Source organism: Maniola hyperantus, chromosome 4, assembly GCF_902806685.2.
Source record: "Maniola hyperantus chromosome 4, iAphHyp1.2, whole genome shotgun sequence".
In the NCBI taxonomy this organism is placed as follows: domain Eukaryota; kingdom Metazoa; phylum Arthropoda; class Insecta; order Lepidoptera; family Nymphalidae; genus Maniola; species Maniola hyperantus.
The window spans coordinates 12,599,346-12,618,310 of record NC_048539.1 but is presented as its reverse complement, the minus strand read 5'-3'; the positions used below and the strand labels follow the sequence as shown (position 1 = coordinate 12,618,310).

General features: G+C 37.0%; 2 protein-coding genes across 7 annotated transcripts in view; one reads left to right on the top strand and one right to left on the bottom strand.

Moving 5' to 3' along the window:
* LOC117996816 (RNA-binding protein 1-like) overlaps positions 1 to 18,965 on the bottom strand; it is a 411,711-nt gene that overhangs the window by 217,896 nt on the left and 174,850 nt on the right. The window lies entirely within an intron of this gene.
* Positions 1 to 18,965, top strand: part of N (neurogenic locus Notch protein) — a 192,238-nt gene that overhangs the window by 148,533 nt on the left and 24,740 nt on the right. For all 4 annotated transcript variants that reach the window (XM_034985351.2, XM_034985350.2, XM_069509880.1 and 1 more), the window contains exons 5-8: positions 293 to 455; positions 10,272 to 10,465; positions 10,769 to 10,924; positions 12,267 to 12,449. In XM_034985351.2, coding sequence (XP_034841242.1) covers positions 293 to 455; positions 10,272 to 10,465; positions 10,769 to 10,924; positions 12,267 to 12,449 — 696 coding nt within the window. The remainder of the gene's footprint in view (positions 1 to 292; positions 456 to 10,271; positions 10,466 to 10,768; positions 10,925 to 12,266; positions 12,450 to 18,965) is intronic.

Here is an 18,965-nt window from a genome sequence, read left to right as displayed (position 1 = left end):
TGGTCAAATAGCGTAATTAATCTTTGACAACAACACTGTGAAAACCTGTGGTGAAAACGTATCTATTTTCAAACAAATTTAGGTAAGGCTTTCGAATTAATGTCGTATCTTCATAAGCTTTCCTACTTTATGTTCATTTAGATGATTTGAAAAAGATCACTGTTAGGTTTAGTCAGGTAAAAGTGTTGACCGCAAAAACGCTACATTGTCACCACAATTGGTGTTATTGCAGTCAAGCATAGCATATCTATTTTTACAATTCTTTAAAGTTGACATTTTCTTTTGCCACCAGGTTACCGAGGTCAGAACTGTGAGATAGACATCGACGATTGTCCTGGACACCTCTGCCAGAACGGCGCAACTTGTGTGGATGGCCTCAACTCCTACAACTGCGAGTGCCCGCCTACCTTCACTGGCACGCTTTGTGAGACGGACGTCGATGAATGTGCTTTGAGGTACGTAATCTTCTTCAAGGACATCTTCTTCTCTACCGGAGTTCGTCAGAACAGCGAAACGTGCGTGGTGCTTTAAGATAGGTTCTTCAAGTGTGTCTTCTTCTGGTATATCTTTTTTCTACTGGAGGATGGCAACGGCCTATTTCAATGTGTCGGATATGGGATTGAGTGTAGTTGGGAATACCTAATTTCATTACACATGAGGAGGTATATGTGAGAACGTGGGAATGCTTGAAGAGACTTTTTTTTGAAGCAGTGTCGAAATCTTGAAGCCTACTTTTCTCCGCAACTATTCCTATTTTGGAAGACGCAGTGTTGGAAGACCCCCCACTAGGTGGACGGACGACATCAGACGAGTCGCAGGGAGCCGCTGGATTCAGGCGGCGCAAGACCGTGGCGTGTGGAAGTCCCTACAAGAGACCTATGTCCAGCAGTGGACGTCTATTGGTTGATGATGATGATGATGATGATTCCTATTTAGGTGGAGCTTTTTTCATACCACCTGCATCAGTTTGATAGCTACATATAATTCTGCAAAGCCTTGTTTTATGATGACTTTTAAAAGTCATAAAATGATGAAAATGGTATATCTAGTTTTTGTGTTCTAGATCTGGAAATAATCTCTTTAGTTATAAATAATATCTGTCCCGGCTGTACTCACGTGTTTAGTCGACGTGCGCGAACGGACTCCCTTGAAAAAGGACCCCGGATGGGTTCGAAACTAGTCGGGCTAACGTCGACTAAACACGTGAGTACAGCCGGGACAGATATTATTTATAATGGAAATCACTCACGGTACTTTAAACGCTAAAATCTCTTTAGTATTATATTCTTAATCTTTTTATGAATAGCAGCCTTCAATAAAGCGTAGGTTAGAATTGTATTTTTATAATTTTTATAGTGTTTTTTACCTACACTTCAAGGAAATTTCAAAATAATTTTAAATACATATCAAAAATTGTGGACCGGCAGGATTCGAACCTGCGTCTTCTGGGTTCGCGCCCGACGCCTTTACCGCTAGGCCACGGTTCGCTTACTGCCAGTGACGAAACTTGTGATAATATGTCCTCATATAGTTGGATGACAAAACGAATTCTCCAACCGGTTGTTATAGTAACACCTGCCTAAAAATGTTAGCTTACCTTGGCATTGCATTTACGTTCACTTTTGCTAATGAACATTTTGATGAGACTTTGTTATAAATAAGGTAACCTTAGTTGTCAATACAGTAATTATCGAATCGATAGTCATTATCCTTGGTAAATACGATTGATTTTTATATGAAATAATCGATATTTATACGAATTGATTTCGCTATCCCCGCCAATTTTGGGACACCAAAGTATGAAGGCTCAATTGTTTCGTCAAATGAGATAAAAAGACCGGCCAAGTGCGAGTCAGGCTCGCGCAATGAGGGTTCCGTACTACAGTCGTATTTTTTCGTCATTTTGCACGATAATTCAAAAACTATGATGCATAAAAATAAATAAAAATCTGTTTTAGAATGTACAGGTGAAGACCTTTCATATGATACCCCAATTTATATAGTCACTCACTTTGAAAATACTAATTATTAGTTCATGACCACAATTTTTTTTGTGTGTGATCTAACCCTAAACTCACGGTTTTCAGATTTTTCCCGAAATGTCAGCTATAAGACTCACCTTCCTGCCAAATTTCATGATTCTAGGTCAACGGGAAGTACCCTGTAGGTTTCTTGACAGACAGACAGACAGACAACAAAGTGATCCTATAACGGTTCCGTTTTTCCTTTTGAGGTACGGAACCCTAAAAAGGTTAAGAAGGCAATATAATGACTGTACAGCTAGGGATTGCAATCCCGCAGCTCACTCAATCCCGCGGGATTGATATGCGGGATTAATCAATCCCGCGCGGGATCCGCGGGATCCCGCATATTTGAAATTATTCACCTTTTTGCCCCGTTTGTATGTAAGATAAAGTATTAATTTTTTGATCTTATAGGGCTATTAAGATCGAAAAATTAATACTTTATCTTATTTAATATTATGTTATAAAATCAAATTGAAACTACAGGTTTTTATTTAAAAAATCAAGTATTATTAATTTAACATGTCTTACATTATGTACGTATTACCACAGACCTTTACCAAGTTGATTGTCGTCGCCTTTATTCCCTTTCTCGGGATTCTCAGTTTCATTGGACTTGGACATGATTCATTTATTCGTTACTTGCAAGTATGTATTTAATGTGTACCTACTTGTAAGCCACGCCACGCCACGTGATGTTCACGCCACATTACGACATCATATTCCCATTTACGGGCATAATCAGCATATAAAATAGCACAAAACAAAAATAAATAGAATACATTAATACGTTAAACGCCGGACGGTGAATACGAAAACACTCTGTCTGTCACATACAAAACCACGCGCAAAGCGCACGGTGGTCGGTGAGTCTATGTGAAACGAAGCCGCCCGCCAGCCCCCGCCACTGTGTGAAACGGCAACGTCGTGCTCGAGCCACTCGCTTTCTTACGCAAAACTTCACGAATGTTTTAGCGGTAAATTTAAATTTGCGGGATCCGCGGATCCGCGTTATGAAGGTGCGGGATCCAGCAGATTAATAAGTGGAGCGGGATCCCGCGGGAATGCCGGATCCCGTTTTGCGGGATTGCAATCCCTATGTACAGCTTAACACGTAGCGCCATAAAACCACCTACATGTATATGTCGGTGCATAAAACAATTCCCAAAGTCTTCAATATAAAGGGTTGAAGAAAAAAAAGTTACGACAAAGAATGGGCCGCGGACCAAATGAGTTAATTGTATCGACAAAATGTGAGGTATCGATGTATCGATTTTATATGAACACGTCTCTATCGACTGTTAATTACAAGGCAACCCGTCAATCGGTCAATGACTTTAATGTTGCATCCATTTTATTGAGGAATATAGCTACTTTGATTTTCTGAAATTTGTTCTATTACTAGAACAATCTATTGAAAAAACAAAAGTAAAAACAATTTATTCAGCCAAAATTCACAAAAAGTTTTAAAAATACCAGTTATAACCAAATAGAAACAATAGGTAGGTTTCCGAAGAGATTTTCAAAAAACTGAGAAAAATCTAAATTCTTGGTTATTTGAAAACCATGCACCCACCAAATTTTTTAGAAATTGCAGTATAAGTTATAAAATATACCAAGATCTAGTTGAAGGTTGTGGGTTCAATTCCATCTGTAGTGTCCACAGTCTGTGTTCCATTTCATCCATGCATTGGCCAGCGTGGTGGACTATGGCCAGACCCATCTCATTCTCAAGAGAATACCCGTTCTCAGTAGTGAGCCGGTGAAGGGTAGATCATGATGAAACATAAAAATATACAGACCTACCCGCATTTATCCGATTAATAAAATTTAATGTTAAACACCTTTATATCAGCGTCAAAAATATTGAAAAAAAAAATAGTTTCCCGTTTACCATTTGGATAAAATATGTAGTACAGGTGGCATAAAAAATAATTTAACACCAATAGTTTTGCTTTAGACTTGTGTTTCCAAAATTTGATATCTACGCTAAGACCGTCCGCCGCATAACATTTTGACACTTAGCTTGTAACAATTCGTTTAAACAATTATAATCCTTATTCCTAGTAACAAAGGTTGAGTTTAGTTTAATATTATATGACAGAACAGCATTATTAAAGTTGTCAATAAAACCGCCGATGGTTCCGTCTTTCCGATATTATTTTACTCTATTGGATTTTAAAGGAGTTTGTTTAGTGCTAATATACACTTTATTTGAAGCGTTACAAGATATATTTTTGACTATCTAAGAATTTTATGTTGATTAGGGTTGTCAACTGATTTTAATAGTTGTATGTTGAAACCTAAAACCATTAAGTATTAAACAAAAAGAAAATTACATGTAAGAACAATTTCTTAGGAAGAGGTAAATACCCTGAGCAATGAGGAATACAATGCAAAGGTAGAGAAATCTTGTGAGCTGTCCATGTAAGGCCACTCAAAAAAATATGCTCGATAGATACACCTTTAGAAAAGTGGAAGAAAAATACAATAACTGATATCGTAACATTTGTAACGCAGTTTCTCTTTACATTTGGTGGTTTCTACAGAAATTAAATTGTTTTTGTTACCAAAACCTACCTACCAAAATTTGGTTAAATTATTTTTTTATTAATTTGACTTCAAAATGGTCTTATAGCAACTAGGTAAGTATAGTAATACATTCAGAATATAAACACATCTAACTGAGCAAGGTGGGTCAACCCTAACTGTCATTCTATCCGACCCGCTGGCACGTAAAACGTTACAGATAAATGCGTGCGCAATATCGGGTTACAACCCTGAGGGCTTTTTTATTATTTTTCAAAATATGATCTCCATTCAGGTGTAAAGATTTTTGGAGGTGAATTTTTTGAAAGTTATGGTTAGAACATACAAGAGACATGTCGTTTGGTACAAAGGGGAATGCGCATCGCCCATAAACACTTCGGCACAAAGTGGACACATTGCATGGGAGATGAATAAATATTCATAGATTGATAACCTCACATCACTACGACAAAACTTCGGTAGCTCGGCGTGACTTTATAATTGTCTAGAAAAGGAACAGTGATATAAGTGTACATTTATGAGTATTACTTCGTACATAAGAATGATATCTATAGTATGCGACAGGTCGAGGTGGCAATCGGCTAGGGAACGCCCCGCACAACCCCGATTGCGAACAACCTGTCGCGGACGTGTCGTTATCTAAACAAAATCCAGACAGTGTATACTTACAGTAATCCTGTCGTAACAGCGAAAAATTAACATACATCAGTCAACATCATGACCAACCTATCGTCGACTCACTACAGAGCACGGGTCTCCTCTCAGAATATAGATAAGATAAGTAAAGCAGATAAGTTCACAGTTCAACATACTTACATATTAGGTATTGTACCTACATAGGTACATACGGATCCTTTTTGAAGTCCTTTTTTGAAGTCGATTAATAATCCCTAGTAATCGTACGCTATAGAATAGGTGTCGGTTTGTCTATAAGATTAAAATCACGATCATATAGTATCTATGGTTGATACTTTTTTGAATGAACAATTAAAGTTTTATGGGGGTTTTTATTTATGTAAGCTTTTATAGGGTGTATCGGGGCATCGTAAACATTTATACTATTTTATAACAGGGGTTAAATCGGTTTATGTTGTTAGTCCTTGTACAAAAAGTTATAGTTTATTAATACCGCAGTCCTTTCAAAAAACAGCTAACCCCATAGTGTAGTTTTTTAGTTATCGCCAAAAAACATTAGAATTTCAAAAAAAGTGGTATTTCTAAAACGTATGATACGAAGGACTAAATTAAAAAGTTGAAAATTAAGTAAGTAGTGTTAGGTACACCTTTAGTCCTATGTAGCATACTATCTTAAATAAATGTGTAAAAGTAAGGCGTAAGTATCAAAAAAATGTTGTTTTAATGTAACTACTTTCTTACGAATAGTTATGTATCTTTAGATTTGTTAAAAATGTTATTACGGTTAGATGTTTTCAAATCCTTCGCCATCATAAAAAGATCGACAAACCACTAAAACTAAGTGTGTAAAAGATCAATGTCCTACCATTATGACAATTTTATTGTAATTAGTTTGCATTCTCCATCCAGTACTCAAAATTTGAATCCATCTAAAAAATCCTTCTTAATAAAGATTCCAATTTTGATAAATAAAAGAAAACATGAAAGCAGTATCAGCGTCAAAACTTCGAGTACAATAATTCCTGGAATACTAAAACCGGGAGAAGTGGATATGTTTATTCATGAGCCGTCACCCATAACAGTTAAAGCCGTTTTATCAATTAGTATTTGTAAGTGTCCGAAAGGTAATTATCATACGGTATACGTAATAGACATAAAACGAGTAGCCGACCTAGAACTGAGATAAGGGGACCTTTCATTCAGAAATGTAGTAGCCGATGTAAATGAGAATGGGTTGGACTTGGCCACTATTAAGAATAATATAGTTAACGGTTATATTATAGATTTGAAAGTTGCTACCACAGCTACCGATCGAAACTAAACTGGCGATAGAATGAATACCAAGTGACACTATTTTTTACGTTGTTAATTGATGTGAAAGAATGTTAGATATAGATAGGAACTGAAGAGATTTATTGATTTGAGTTACTAAATTCTTTATTATCAATAAATTTTAACAAACATCGTGTAGATATACTAATATAATATAATATTGAACTTATTGAAATGACGCTTAAGACTATTAAAGTTTATAAAAAGAAAACAAAAAAACGTGCTATATTTTTGATTGTAAGTTTATTGGAAAAAAAATTAATGTTATTGTGAAGTATGTCTTGTAATGTATTTATTTTCACTTTGAAAACTGGTACTATAGTAAAATTATTTGTGTATGGAGTAATTTATGATTTAAATAATCCAAATAAATCGAATGGATGGATTTTTTTACATCAATCTATATTTTAGTGACAAATTATTCAATCGAAGTTTACTTATTCGTTTATGGGATCATGCGATATCAAATTGAGAACCTCTTCCTATTTTAGAAATTGATTAACCATACAAATTGAATCGACCCCAGTGACATGCCTGCACGACTAAGCGCTTATTGAACCAAAGAGGAAGAATGAGAAAGTCACTCAAACATTCCATGATAAGTCAATAAGTTTAGATCCAAGACAGCGTAGTGTTGTCAACTGCGCGAGCGATCAATCTCCAGCGATTTATTCATCAATCGGCCCAGATAACTCCATATGTGGTAGCGGCCGTATAATATCTACCATGGATCGTCTTGCTCTCGATTTGGTATATTGAGCTGAAGATGGATGTCAGGTGTCAAGAAAGGACAGGTACTCAATTGCTCCTGTTGATTGTTAATGCAAGAAAGAGATTTTCTTGTTAAACAAAAAAAAATCGAAAAGATAACTGAAACCAGCTCCCGCCTGCGGTTTCCCATTAAGCTTTGGTATGGGGTATTTCAAGGGATGAATAAATAAATTCCTCAAACCATCAACTTGGTGGTGGGTACTGCAAATTTTCATAAGTGGCAGAGAGACACAAAGTGTGACTTAAAGTGAATAAAAACCAATAGAATATAAGGGAACTATTTAAAGGGTGAGAAGGAGTTCACTACAAAGTGTCAAACCTATTGCATTTAAAATGTATCGTTCCACTGCTCTCTTCTCACTATTTCTGTTAAAAATCTGCAAAAAGATAGCAGTTATTTATTTAATAGGAAGCCAACGGTATTTCCATCGAACTCTGGACCCTCTGAATAGAAGGCCGATGACGTCTTAACCACTAAACTATCACCGCTTAGTCAACACCACACAAATCTTCTAGACCACACTCAACATGCGTTTCACTCCAACTCCGCAATGCATAATATGTGCATGTGAAGTGCATTTTGGCAGATTATATCGAATTAAGCTTCAGGTTCCTTGAAGTCCCAGGAACAAGTGAGTATAGAAAATAGAAATAACTGGACAAATAAATAGTCTTTCATCTCCTAATAGGTAAGGATGAAATGAAAGGAAGCTCGTGATAGTGAATTGGTGAGGAAAATCGACGTAAGATTAACGATGATGACGTTCAATGGCAAATGCCTTCCGTGTGGACTGGAGGTCATTGCCGCCGGGCTTTATTGAACACTCGGATAATGGATGGACGGTGTGGTGAAAGATGTTTTATGATACCACCTAGCTTTACAATAGCGCTTTCGATGAATGAATAAAATATAATAATGCAGAAACTTTACTGATGCTTTGATGGAAGGAGCATAGTGTAGATTTTATAAAACTGAAACTTTATGTATTCTCTAGCGACCCGCCCCGTCTTCACACTCGTAGGTTATTACAATTTTCGCCAATAGCCTAAAATATAGCGTAACTCAGGAATAATGTAGCTTTCTAATGGTAAAAGAATTTTCAGAATCGGTTCTGTAGTTTCAGAGATTACCCCCTACAAACAAACTTACAAACTCTCTTTATAATATTAGTAGATTCGTAGGAGGCTTGAGCATGTATAAGACAGACAACACAAGGCCAATGGCTATGATAGAAAAGAAGGCATAAATTTCCGATATTTATGTATCTACTTCGATGAAATTCTCTAAATGAAATTGCACTACGGCGGCAAAACAACATTTAAATGGAACCGCGACATTAATTTCGTATAATGTTCCTTGACTGCAAACAAATGAATTTAGTAAATAACGTAGCCTAAGTATGACTAAGTTAAATACGCAATAATAAATTATTTGGATTTATACTTAGATATTTTATAGTGTAACTAGCGGGTTTAAATCAGATATAACATGCGCAAGCACGCGCCTGAGGCACGCCTGTACGGAGCCTTTGAGTCTTTGTTGTGAAACTGTAGTTTGCCTTATCTGTGACCTCTATATGTTAAATGCCTTGCAATAAAATGACCTACGGCGCCGAAACCTGGACACTGTCTCTAGGGTTAGTCCACCTAGAAGAGAGACCTATGCTTTTTCGTCAAAGAACTAAAGTGATTGATAAAACTCAAGGATCAAGCCTGATTACTTTTATCGGAGGACGGATAGCCGTTGGAATCTTGCACTTTAAGCAGCTTTAAACCCGCTCGCGTTCGATTTCGACTTCCCCACCATAGTCACGCTATCGCACTGATACTAATATTATAAAGGCAAAAGTTTGTATGTGTGTGTGTGTGTGTATTTTTGTTACTTTTTTACGCACAAACTACTCGTTGGCTGTCGCAGGCATCATCTAGTATAAAATAAATTGTACCCCAAAAGCTTTCATGGCATAGGTTTGAACATTGTTGAGGAAAATTATTAAAAAACGTTGTCGTTGATATTGCCCGATGATGATGATGAACGTGACTGTTTTTTTTTCATTTGCTGTAAAAATGCTTTTGCATTATTAGTTTAGTAACGTTTCCAGTGCTTTCGAAAATTCGCAGAATTTTTTGATTAATCAAAGTACAAACATGCTCACCGGAATTACACTTTTGCGAAAATTTTACGAACGCTAATAAGGGAATATAAGTGATTTTTAAATACTTTCGAAAAACTTTAGGAATTTTTACGCTGAGTGCGGCGGTGCCTTTCCCTCATTTCTTCTAAATTTTACACATACTTTTAAACGAAGCTTACTTATTATACTTTTTTGTGAACTTTGCTTTCACTTACTAAAGTTTTAAAATGTTTTTATTTAATTTCAAACTGGTTTCTTTTCATAAACTTCGACGTACCTCCTCGAAAAATCATAAAAATCAAGTTGGCTTATGATTATTATCAAGATTGATTAAAATCTGATACCGAATAAATTCAAGACCTTCAAAGATCAGAAGTAACTTGATGATCAATCAAAAAATACTTGTCGTTTTGCGGGCGTTCTTAAACTCTTAAAACTCCTACGTAATCGATATACCGCTATCAGATTCTGAAATGGATTGCTAAATCCGTTCTAGTTGAATTTATTCGGCGTTATCATTTGAGTACCTTCCAGGCAAGGTTGAATAAGTTGGTTCAGAACATCTCTTTCGAGACGCTGCGCTGCCAGCACTTGCCATTAGCAACGTAACTTGACAAAATGAAGCTTCGACCTTATTTTTAGTACGGAGTATTTTGATATGGAAGTTCAGGTGCATCTAGGAATAAAGATCAAGCGCAAATCTATCTTGTTCTGTAATAACTAGATATATCATTTACTTCAGAAGGAGGTCACTACATCTTCTTTTCCTGATCTTAAGCACAAGTTTAATGAACCACTAATAATGAAATTTTCTTTGTCATAGGCCGCTAGTATGCCAGAACGGAGCGACATGTACCAACTCAGTCGGCGGGTTTTCTTGCATCTGCGTCAACGGATGGACAGGTCCAGAATGTTCTGTGAACATCGACGACTGCGCGGGCGCAGCTTGCTTCAACGGCGCTACCTGTATAGATCGCGTTGGGGCGTTTTACTGCAAGTGTACGCCTGGGAAGACTGGTGAGTCCAGTCCTATTTCTACAACCTCTATCCTATTTATAATTTTCATGACAGTGAAAACTACTATCATTTTTACCTATACTTCAAGACTAAATAATTTAAATACATATCAAAAATTGCGGAACTGGCAGGATTCTAACCTGCGTCTGTCCGAATGTCGGTTCACTTTGACACACTTGAAAAAAAAAAACGAGTCTCATCATTTTTGGGCAAATCGGGCTCAAAGTCCATACAATATTAACCCGTGGTCCTTAAATGTTATTTTTAGGTTCATCAATCTGCATTTACTCGTATCTTCCATAGGTCTGCTCTGCCATCTGGATGACGCTTGCACTTCGAACCCGTGCCACGCCGACGCGATCTGTGACACTAGTCCCATCAACGGATCCTATACTTGCTCCTGCGCTTCTGGCTACAAGGGTCTTGATTGCTCTGAGGACATCGACGAGTGTGAACAAGGTAACTTCAACCAATCAGTACCCTTATTATAAATGTGAAAGTGTGTTTGTTTGTTGATTTGTTGGTTTGTCCTTCAATCACGGCGCAACGGTGCAACGGATTGACGTAATTTTTTGCATGGGTATAGATAAAGACCTGGCGAGTGACAAACATAGGCTACTTTTTATCCCGGACAATTAAAGAGTTCCCACGGGATTTTCAAAACCCTAATTCCACGCGTACGAAGTTGCGGGTATCAGCTAGTGATATTATATGTAAAAAAGAAGAAGAATAGTTACATACGTCATTAATGTGAAGATTTGAAACTACCGCATTGAGGTCATATTTATATGGCGCTATCTCTTTTACTTTCGTTCACTTTATTATATCTTCTGTCTTGCTCTTCAGCGAGCGCGGATGGTTTGTATGTAAATCCATAAGACCGTGTAACTTTAAAACTGAATATTTTGACGGAAATCTGGAAAACCACAGACATAGATCATTAGTCTCTAGAACGTATACTTATCTACAAAATTTCATTAAGTTTAGTTAGTATTCAAATGACAACCGCAATACGTAATATAGTTGTTAATTATTGTTTGTTCGGATACAAAAACTTTGTCATTGGAGATACCTACGACATTCTAATCAGTTTTTAATAAATGATAGTGAATTTGTTAATTTAATTAAACACTCAAATTAAATCTAAATTGATCTCAAAATTTTTAAGCCTTTTTGTATCAGAATTCCAGATGAAACCAGTACTTAAAATTATAAGAATCCAAACAATTCGTTTATCACTCTATTCTGTAATAGTGTAGCTAATTAGGGAGAATTTTTCAAACTCTAGATGATAGTCGTAATTAATTTATTGGATCTGATAGACTGTTTCGTGAGAAGTGATAACATCTCATTGTGGTCAGATGAATAGTCATTTTTTAAAGAATTATATCTCATGTCTATTAGATGCTAAAATCTTATTATTTACTAGCTTATGCTCGCGACTTCATCCGCGTGGACTACATAAATTTGAAACCCCTATTTCACCCCCTTAGGGGTTGAATTTTCAAGAATCCTTTCTTAGGAGATGCCTACGTCATAATAGCTGCCTGCATGCCCAATCCGTCACATGTCAGTCAGTCAGTCAGTCACCTTTTCCTTTTATATATTTAGATTTAAGAAATTTTCAAGTGTTTATTGAAATCAGGTTTTGATTTTTTCCCACACACATACACAAAACTCACTTTAGTTCACTTTCGATTTTCTTTATTAACTAGACATGGTACCAGGTCATCATAACCTTCCTGAAAGATCGGGTTAAGTAATTTTTAAATAGAACTGACGATTGCTAATTTTTTTCTAGGCTCACCGTGCGAACACGACGGCATCTGCGTCAACACTCCTGGTTCTTTTGCTTGCAACTGCTCTGTTGGCTTCACTGGACCTCGTTGTGAGACCAACGTCAATGAGTGCGAGAGCCACCCCTGCAGGAACGATGGATCGTGCCTCGACGACCCTGGCACCTTTCGATGTGTATGCATGCCTGGTAAGTTCAACTTCTATTTTTTTAAATAAATTTTTCGATTTATTTAACATTTGTTTACTGTCGCACAGAAACTCAACCCTTGCTCTAGAAAATACTCCAGATTTAAAAATATATAGGCACCTACTTACTTCAATCTAGCCAATAGGGTGTTTTGACCTTTTTGAAAAGTATCTTAATTAATTCCTAAAGTAGATTTAGATTAATTAATTAATTTAATACTACTACCTAACTACAATTTCGGTACATGAATAATAAAAATAAAAATAAATAAATAAATACCGTATCCTGTTGTACACAACTTCTAATCTAAACTAAACTGAGAGTCTTAATAATATACCTAATTGTAATATTCTCTTCCCAGGGAAAATCAAGAAAGGGATAGCAATCTATTTAGACCCTTCATTTTAGTTCAGTATAAAAACATCAGAATTGGTCATGGTCTTGTAGTCATAGATAACACACTATATACCAGAGCTTGTAGTTAAAAAACGTATTGTAGATATTGATTCTTTTTCTTCTAAAACTCTTTTCGAAGAGCAGCATCAGTAATTTGTTTCAGTGCAGATGTGATTAGCCTCACGAGCATTCATTTGAAATATTGGTGCATTAAAAAAATAACTACAGGCACTAAGTATTTTTTTCCCAAACAGATCTGCAGGCATTAGGTAGGTACTTAGTTCGTAAATAAATCAATGAGCAAAGAATCTAACGGTAATGCAAGAGTCCCTGCTGCCATGTTACAATTTGCTCCTCGGTTGACAGCGTGATAGCTCGATGATTATCATTAGCTGGAAAGAGATGGATGGCGAAACGCATCGCCCGCAGGGATGTCTCGGGCTGTGTGAACGTTTTGTTCTACATCGAGAATAGATTTAAACTGGGTTTCACTACTAAATTGTACAATGCATTGCACATTAAATTGTGCTTCAATGTTTGCTATAATCATCATCATTATCAATATCAACTGATATATATCCATGATCCACTGCTGCTAGATAGCTCTCTTGTAGGGACTTCCACACGCCACGGCCTTGCGCCGCCTGAATCCAGTGGCTCCCGGCGACTCGTTTATGTCGTCTGTCTTCTGGTAGGGGTCTTCCAACTATGCGCTTTCTGATGCGAGGTCGACATTCTAGCAACTTGGGCTCCCAATCTCTAACGTTTCTTCAATCTATGTGCCATCGATTACCACTTCACTTTCGCAATCTGTTGAGCTATGTCGGTTACTTTGGTTTTTTCTACGGATCTCCTCATATTTTTTTGATCTGATAAGAGAAACTCCAAGCACAGGTTTTTTCATCTCCAAAAGATGGATAGGGAAAGGCTTTATTAAATCATGCTCGGAATTTTTAGCATAACATTTTGCCATTTTGGTCGCAATTATTTCTACGTCATACCCACTAAATGCTAACAAACCGTGCAAATGCTTAGCGAAATAGATGAATTCAATTAAAACAACAATTTTTTCACCATACACAACCATGGCGGTCATTTCCCATGACGATGCGAGCTCCCGCGTACACGGAAGCAAACGATTCGACGTCAATAATATGGCCCTTATTAAAATGCAATAAGGACCATTTACGTCCTCCTAACTAAAGATTTATTAATGACATACGGGGTATTAGAAAAGAAGTATTTAGTTATTGCTCGTGGCTCTATGCATATTTATTGGGTTATCTTAGGTTCACTGGCATGTCTTCCATACATTCTTCGACCTGGGGTAGGGTTCCTGGAATTTTATAGAACTAGGACTCTTAATATCCTTTATTACAGACTTCAGTGTGCTATAATATAAATCCACTGTTGATATTTTTATCTTTGATAGTAGAAAACTTTTAATACGCCCATAAATGAGCGTAGGTTTGACTCATAATACGTTTCAGTAATGATGCGCGGAACCTGCTAATATTGAAACTGATATTTCTGAAAGAGCAACCGCCGAGTTTCTTGCTGATTCTTCTCAGTACGAAGGGCATTCCGAACCAGTGGCAGATTCACTTGACAATACAAAAGCACTTCTAAAAGTTTACTTGAATAAAATAATCTTTCAATTTCTAATAAATATTTTAAGCCAATTGTCCCGAAGATGCACATTATAAGGAATGTGGACTGATGACGGGGGAAGACCGACGTACTCGTATGTATGAGATTCTAGATTAGAATATTGCTCGATATTATACATTCCCGACGATTTTAAGTACCTTTCTACCATAGATTCAAGCAATTTAAACATAATATGTGTGGCCGCATTTCTTCTCTGTTGTTTAATACGACGAGCGACAAAGATTTTCTATCTATCCATTTTACAAAAAAGTTATCCTGGAAACCAACATTAATAATAATTAGTCTCAGTCGAAAATGTTACTCTGTTTTTGTGTAACCTCTAAGCTATGAAATGTATACCCAAATGCTCATATCAACATGAGCGCACTGTCAAGTACACAAAACATGTCAGCAACGCAATGATGCGGATGGAACCACTCATTGGAGCCGTCCCCTTCGTGACATAGCCCGGAAAAGTTGCGTAGCCCATAATCCTCATCTACTGTGGAATATGATGAGGAACTTCTCAAATTGTCTGGCTAAGATCGAAGTTCGAGTGCTGTATAGTACAGACAAGTTGAAAAGACACTTTGATCAAAGGACGAAGTTAGGCGGGACACATACCAACGCATAAGTTTTCAGAAATTTTGAAATTAATTTAGGTATTCATTTGCGTTCATATGTTATATATTAATTTATACGAGGCCCTGTTAGATTGGCTGCAAATTGAAATAATTAAAACATAATCATTACCTATTAAAATTAAATTGACTAATTAATTATCATATTATATCATTGACTATTATTCATGATATTTGATGACGAAATAAAGAGGTTTCAGCATCAAAACAGAAAAAAACAAGATAATACATATACAAAAATGTTTGAAACTACAAAATTAAAACGAGGTAGGTACGAGTCCGAAAGTAGACAACGATTTCAGTGTATCAGCTGAAAGTTTTCTTTAGTTAAGCATCTAAAAAATCTATTCTAGATATATAAAAGGAAAAGGTGACTGACTGACTGACAGACAGATTTATTAACGTCCAGCTCAAACTACTGGACAGATCGGGCTGGGCATGCAGATAGCTATTATGACGTAGCCTAAGAAAGGATTTTTGAAAATGAAACCCGTTAAGGGTTTGAAATATGTGTAGTCCGCGTGGAAGAAGTCGCGGGCATAGGGCTAGTTAAATAAATAAACAAGAGTCTCTAGTCTATAGCCGTCCTTAGCAAACCGCGGGTGCACATAAAGCGGTCGGGTGATAGCGTTTATCTCACGCATGAGTGATCGCAGACTGGTCTGGCAAGTGGACTAATAAGGGCAAACGTGCTCGGTATGACGACATTATACTTTTTTTTTATGAGGGATAAAACATAACCCCTGGGGCTTTGCACTCGAGGCTTTTTGTCGGGAGATGCGACCGTTAGTTGCTTGTTGGCAAGGGCTTGATAAAAGTAGGTATTTTAAAAAAATAAGTGGAGATAGTCACTGCGGGTACATCCATACGCATCTACTTATACAATAACTAGCGTATGCCCACGACTTCGTCCACATGGATTATACATTTTTCAAACCCCCTGTTTTACCCCCTTAGAGGTTGAATTTTCAAAAATCCTTTCTTAGCGGATGTGTACGTCATAATAGCTATCCGCATATCAAATTTCAGCCCGATCCGTACAGTAGTTTGAGCTGTGCGTTTATACATCAGTCAGTCAGTCAGCCAGTCAGTCAGTTAGTCAGTCAGCTTTTCATATATTATAAATGCAAAAGTCTATCTATCTGCCTATCTGTTTGTCTGCTAACGCGTTTCAAACTGGCAATCAGTAGTCGATTGCAATTCGTCAAAGATTAGAAGGACTATGACCGTGCATGAATGTTCAGAATGTTCTTGGCGCGTGAAGTTAGACAATCCGCACTTGGTCAGCGTATAATTGGACTATAGGCTTATCTCATAGTTCAAAGCCAAGGTCTGCTCTCAGAATGAGAAGGGCTTCGCCGCCGAGCGCTTCTCATTCCGGGAGGAGAACCATGCTCAGAAGTAAGCCGGCGATGGACTGATGTGATGATGATGATACTTTTTCTAGAACTTCGTATCGAAGTCCTCAAATTGCAGCTGCTTAAAAATCAACCATATAATATATACTTATTAGAAAGAGTTTATACATTCAAATATGCACATAAACCTACATTAGCTGCGCCCGCGCCCGCGCCGGACATTCTTATTGCGGGTTGTGATCCGAAATCGTGACGATTGCGTGTGGTACAAGGCAAAAACGGCGGCGGGTGAAAAAAATAACTTAAAATTGAACAGCTGGTTGATTGCGGAAAAGCCGCATCAATCATTGTTGCAATCTCAATTGTTGGGATTTGCTGAATTTCGTCCTTTCAGCCAATAGTAAGAGGTGTCGGCCAATCAGAAGTGATTGCGATCGTCACACTCTAGAGGTCAAACTACGGCAATCGACTCACAGCTTCTGTCACGATCGATAATAAATCTGTATGGTAGAAGCAGGAAAACAAACATATACTAATCACATAGATCCTCAAAAAATAAACGCTAAAATAAAGCCTGTTGTTCTTTGTAAGAATGTCATGAACCTATTCTAACAGATTACATTAAAATAAACCGCCGAGGTCCTTGCTGGTTTTTTTTATTAAGTCGATCTCCAAACTAGTTGTAGATTCATTTAAGGATTCGAAAGTAATTTGTAAAAGTTTATTTGAATAAAAAAATATTCTATTCCATTTATCATAGGATGAAAATTCAAAAAGGTTTGTGATTTTCTTCCTGTTGTACCAATTATCTAAATATCCTTTGATGTGTTGTGGGTTTCTTATGTCTTAGCCCATGGGACAACTCGCGATATGCGCTCGCGCATTGGGCGTGTCCTCCCCTCCCTAACTACCATTTTGGTAGATACGATAAAGGCTCAATAGGGCATGTCAGCTATACAAATGCTTGCATAACATTTTATTGCTCTGAAAATTGGAATTTGAATTGTTTATTGTTGTTTAAACTATAATGGGCTCTATAATGGGGTAAAAGGTTTCCCTTGTAATCCGATTGGGATTGCGAAATACTCGATATTTATTATATTATTTAGTTTTATTGAAGTAATTCCTTCGTCCATATTTACAATATTTACCAGTCCATCCATATTTACCAACTAGCTTATGCTCGCGACTTCGTCCGCGTGGACTACGCAAATTTCAAACCCCTATTTCACCCCCTAGGGGTTTAGCTTTTAAAAATCCTTTCTTAGCGGATGCCTACGTCGTAATAGCTATCTGCATGCCAAATTTCAGCACGATCCATCCAGTTGTTTGAGCTGTGCGTTGATAGATCAGTCAGTCAGTAACCTTTTCCTTTTATATGTTTATATATATTATAATTGCGTAAAAGTGTCTATCTGTATGTTACCTTTTCACGGTCCATTCGTTTAACCGATTTAGACGTAATTTGGCACAGAGTCAGCTGAGCTTACATCCCGGGGACGGACTTAAGCTTCTTTTTGACCAGGAACTTAAAAGACTTCCCACTTTCCACGGATTGTATCGTTCATGTGGATTTTTTTTAAATAAAAAATATCCACATGGATAATATCGCGGACACCTTTTGGTACAGGGATAGCTGGCATACTAGAGTACGATATAGAGGCTACTTTTTATCCCGGAACATCTATTCGCTTTTCTTTGCCGTTGAACAAATAGTTAACTAAATCCATTGCATTGTAAAGGTATAACTAAAATATCCTAGCAGAATCCTTCGCCAATTCAGATAACATAGTTTCCTAAATTCTAGGTCAATTTAGAGAGCCTCCAATACTGCGAACTGAAAATCAATACTGAGATCTCTAGTTTGCAAAGGAACTCGCTTGAAGCAAGTTCTTGTATTGCCAGAGTTCGTTAAATTTACATGTACTAAAACGGGGCAGAAAACATACCCATCTTCGTCAGTATGGCCATAGTCCATACATTCCGATTCGAAGAACGTCCCTTTTACATTCACTACGACATTCTAATTAAGCCAGTGCGACTATAAGGTTCTACATACGGGACCAACTTCTCAACTTCGTTCCAACAGTAAAACCTAAAAACATTAATTCAGGCTCTCACCATGACGTTAAATAATGATCGGGATAAACTGCAGGAATTAACTTAAAATTTATAGGACATGGAATTATGGGAATAAACTTCAGGTTCGTATCTAAATTTGTCACCATTTGGTTTATGTAAGTTGGCGACCCCGTCTTTTGCATCACTTGCGTTTGACTGTTTAAAACGTTGTGCAAATAATTTTGCTGTGGATGGCCGGGTATGGGATCTAACTTAATGCCAATCTTGAGTGCCTTCCACTTTTATTATTGCCTAAGTTAGGTGAATTTGCCGAACCAGATTGAAGATTTCTTTGACTATTCAAAAACACAGAAATTTAAAAGCTTACTTGTATTTCTTCTTCTTGTTCT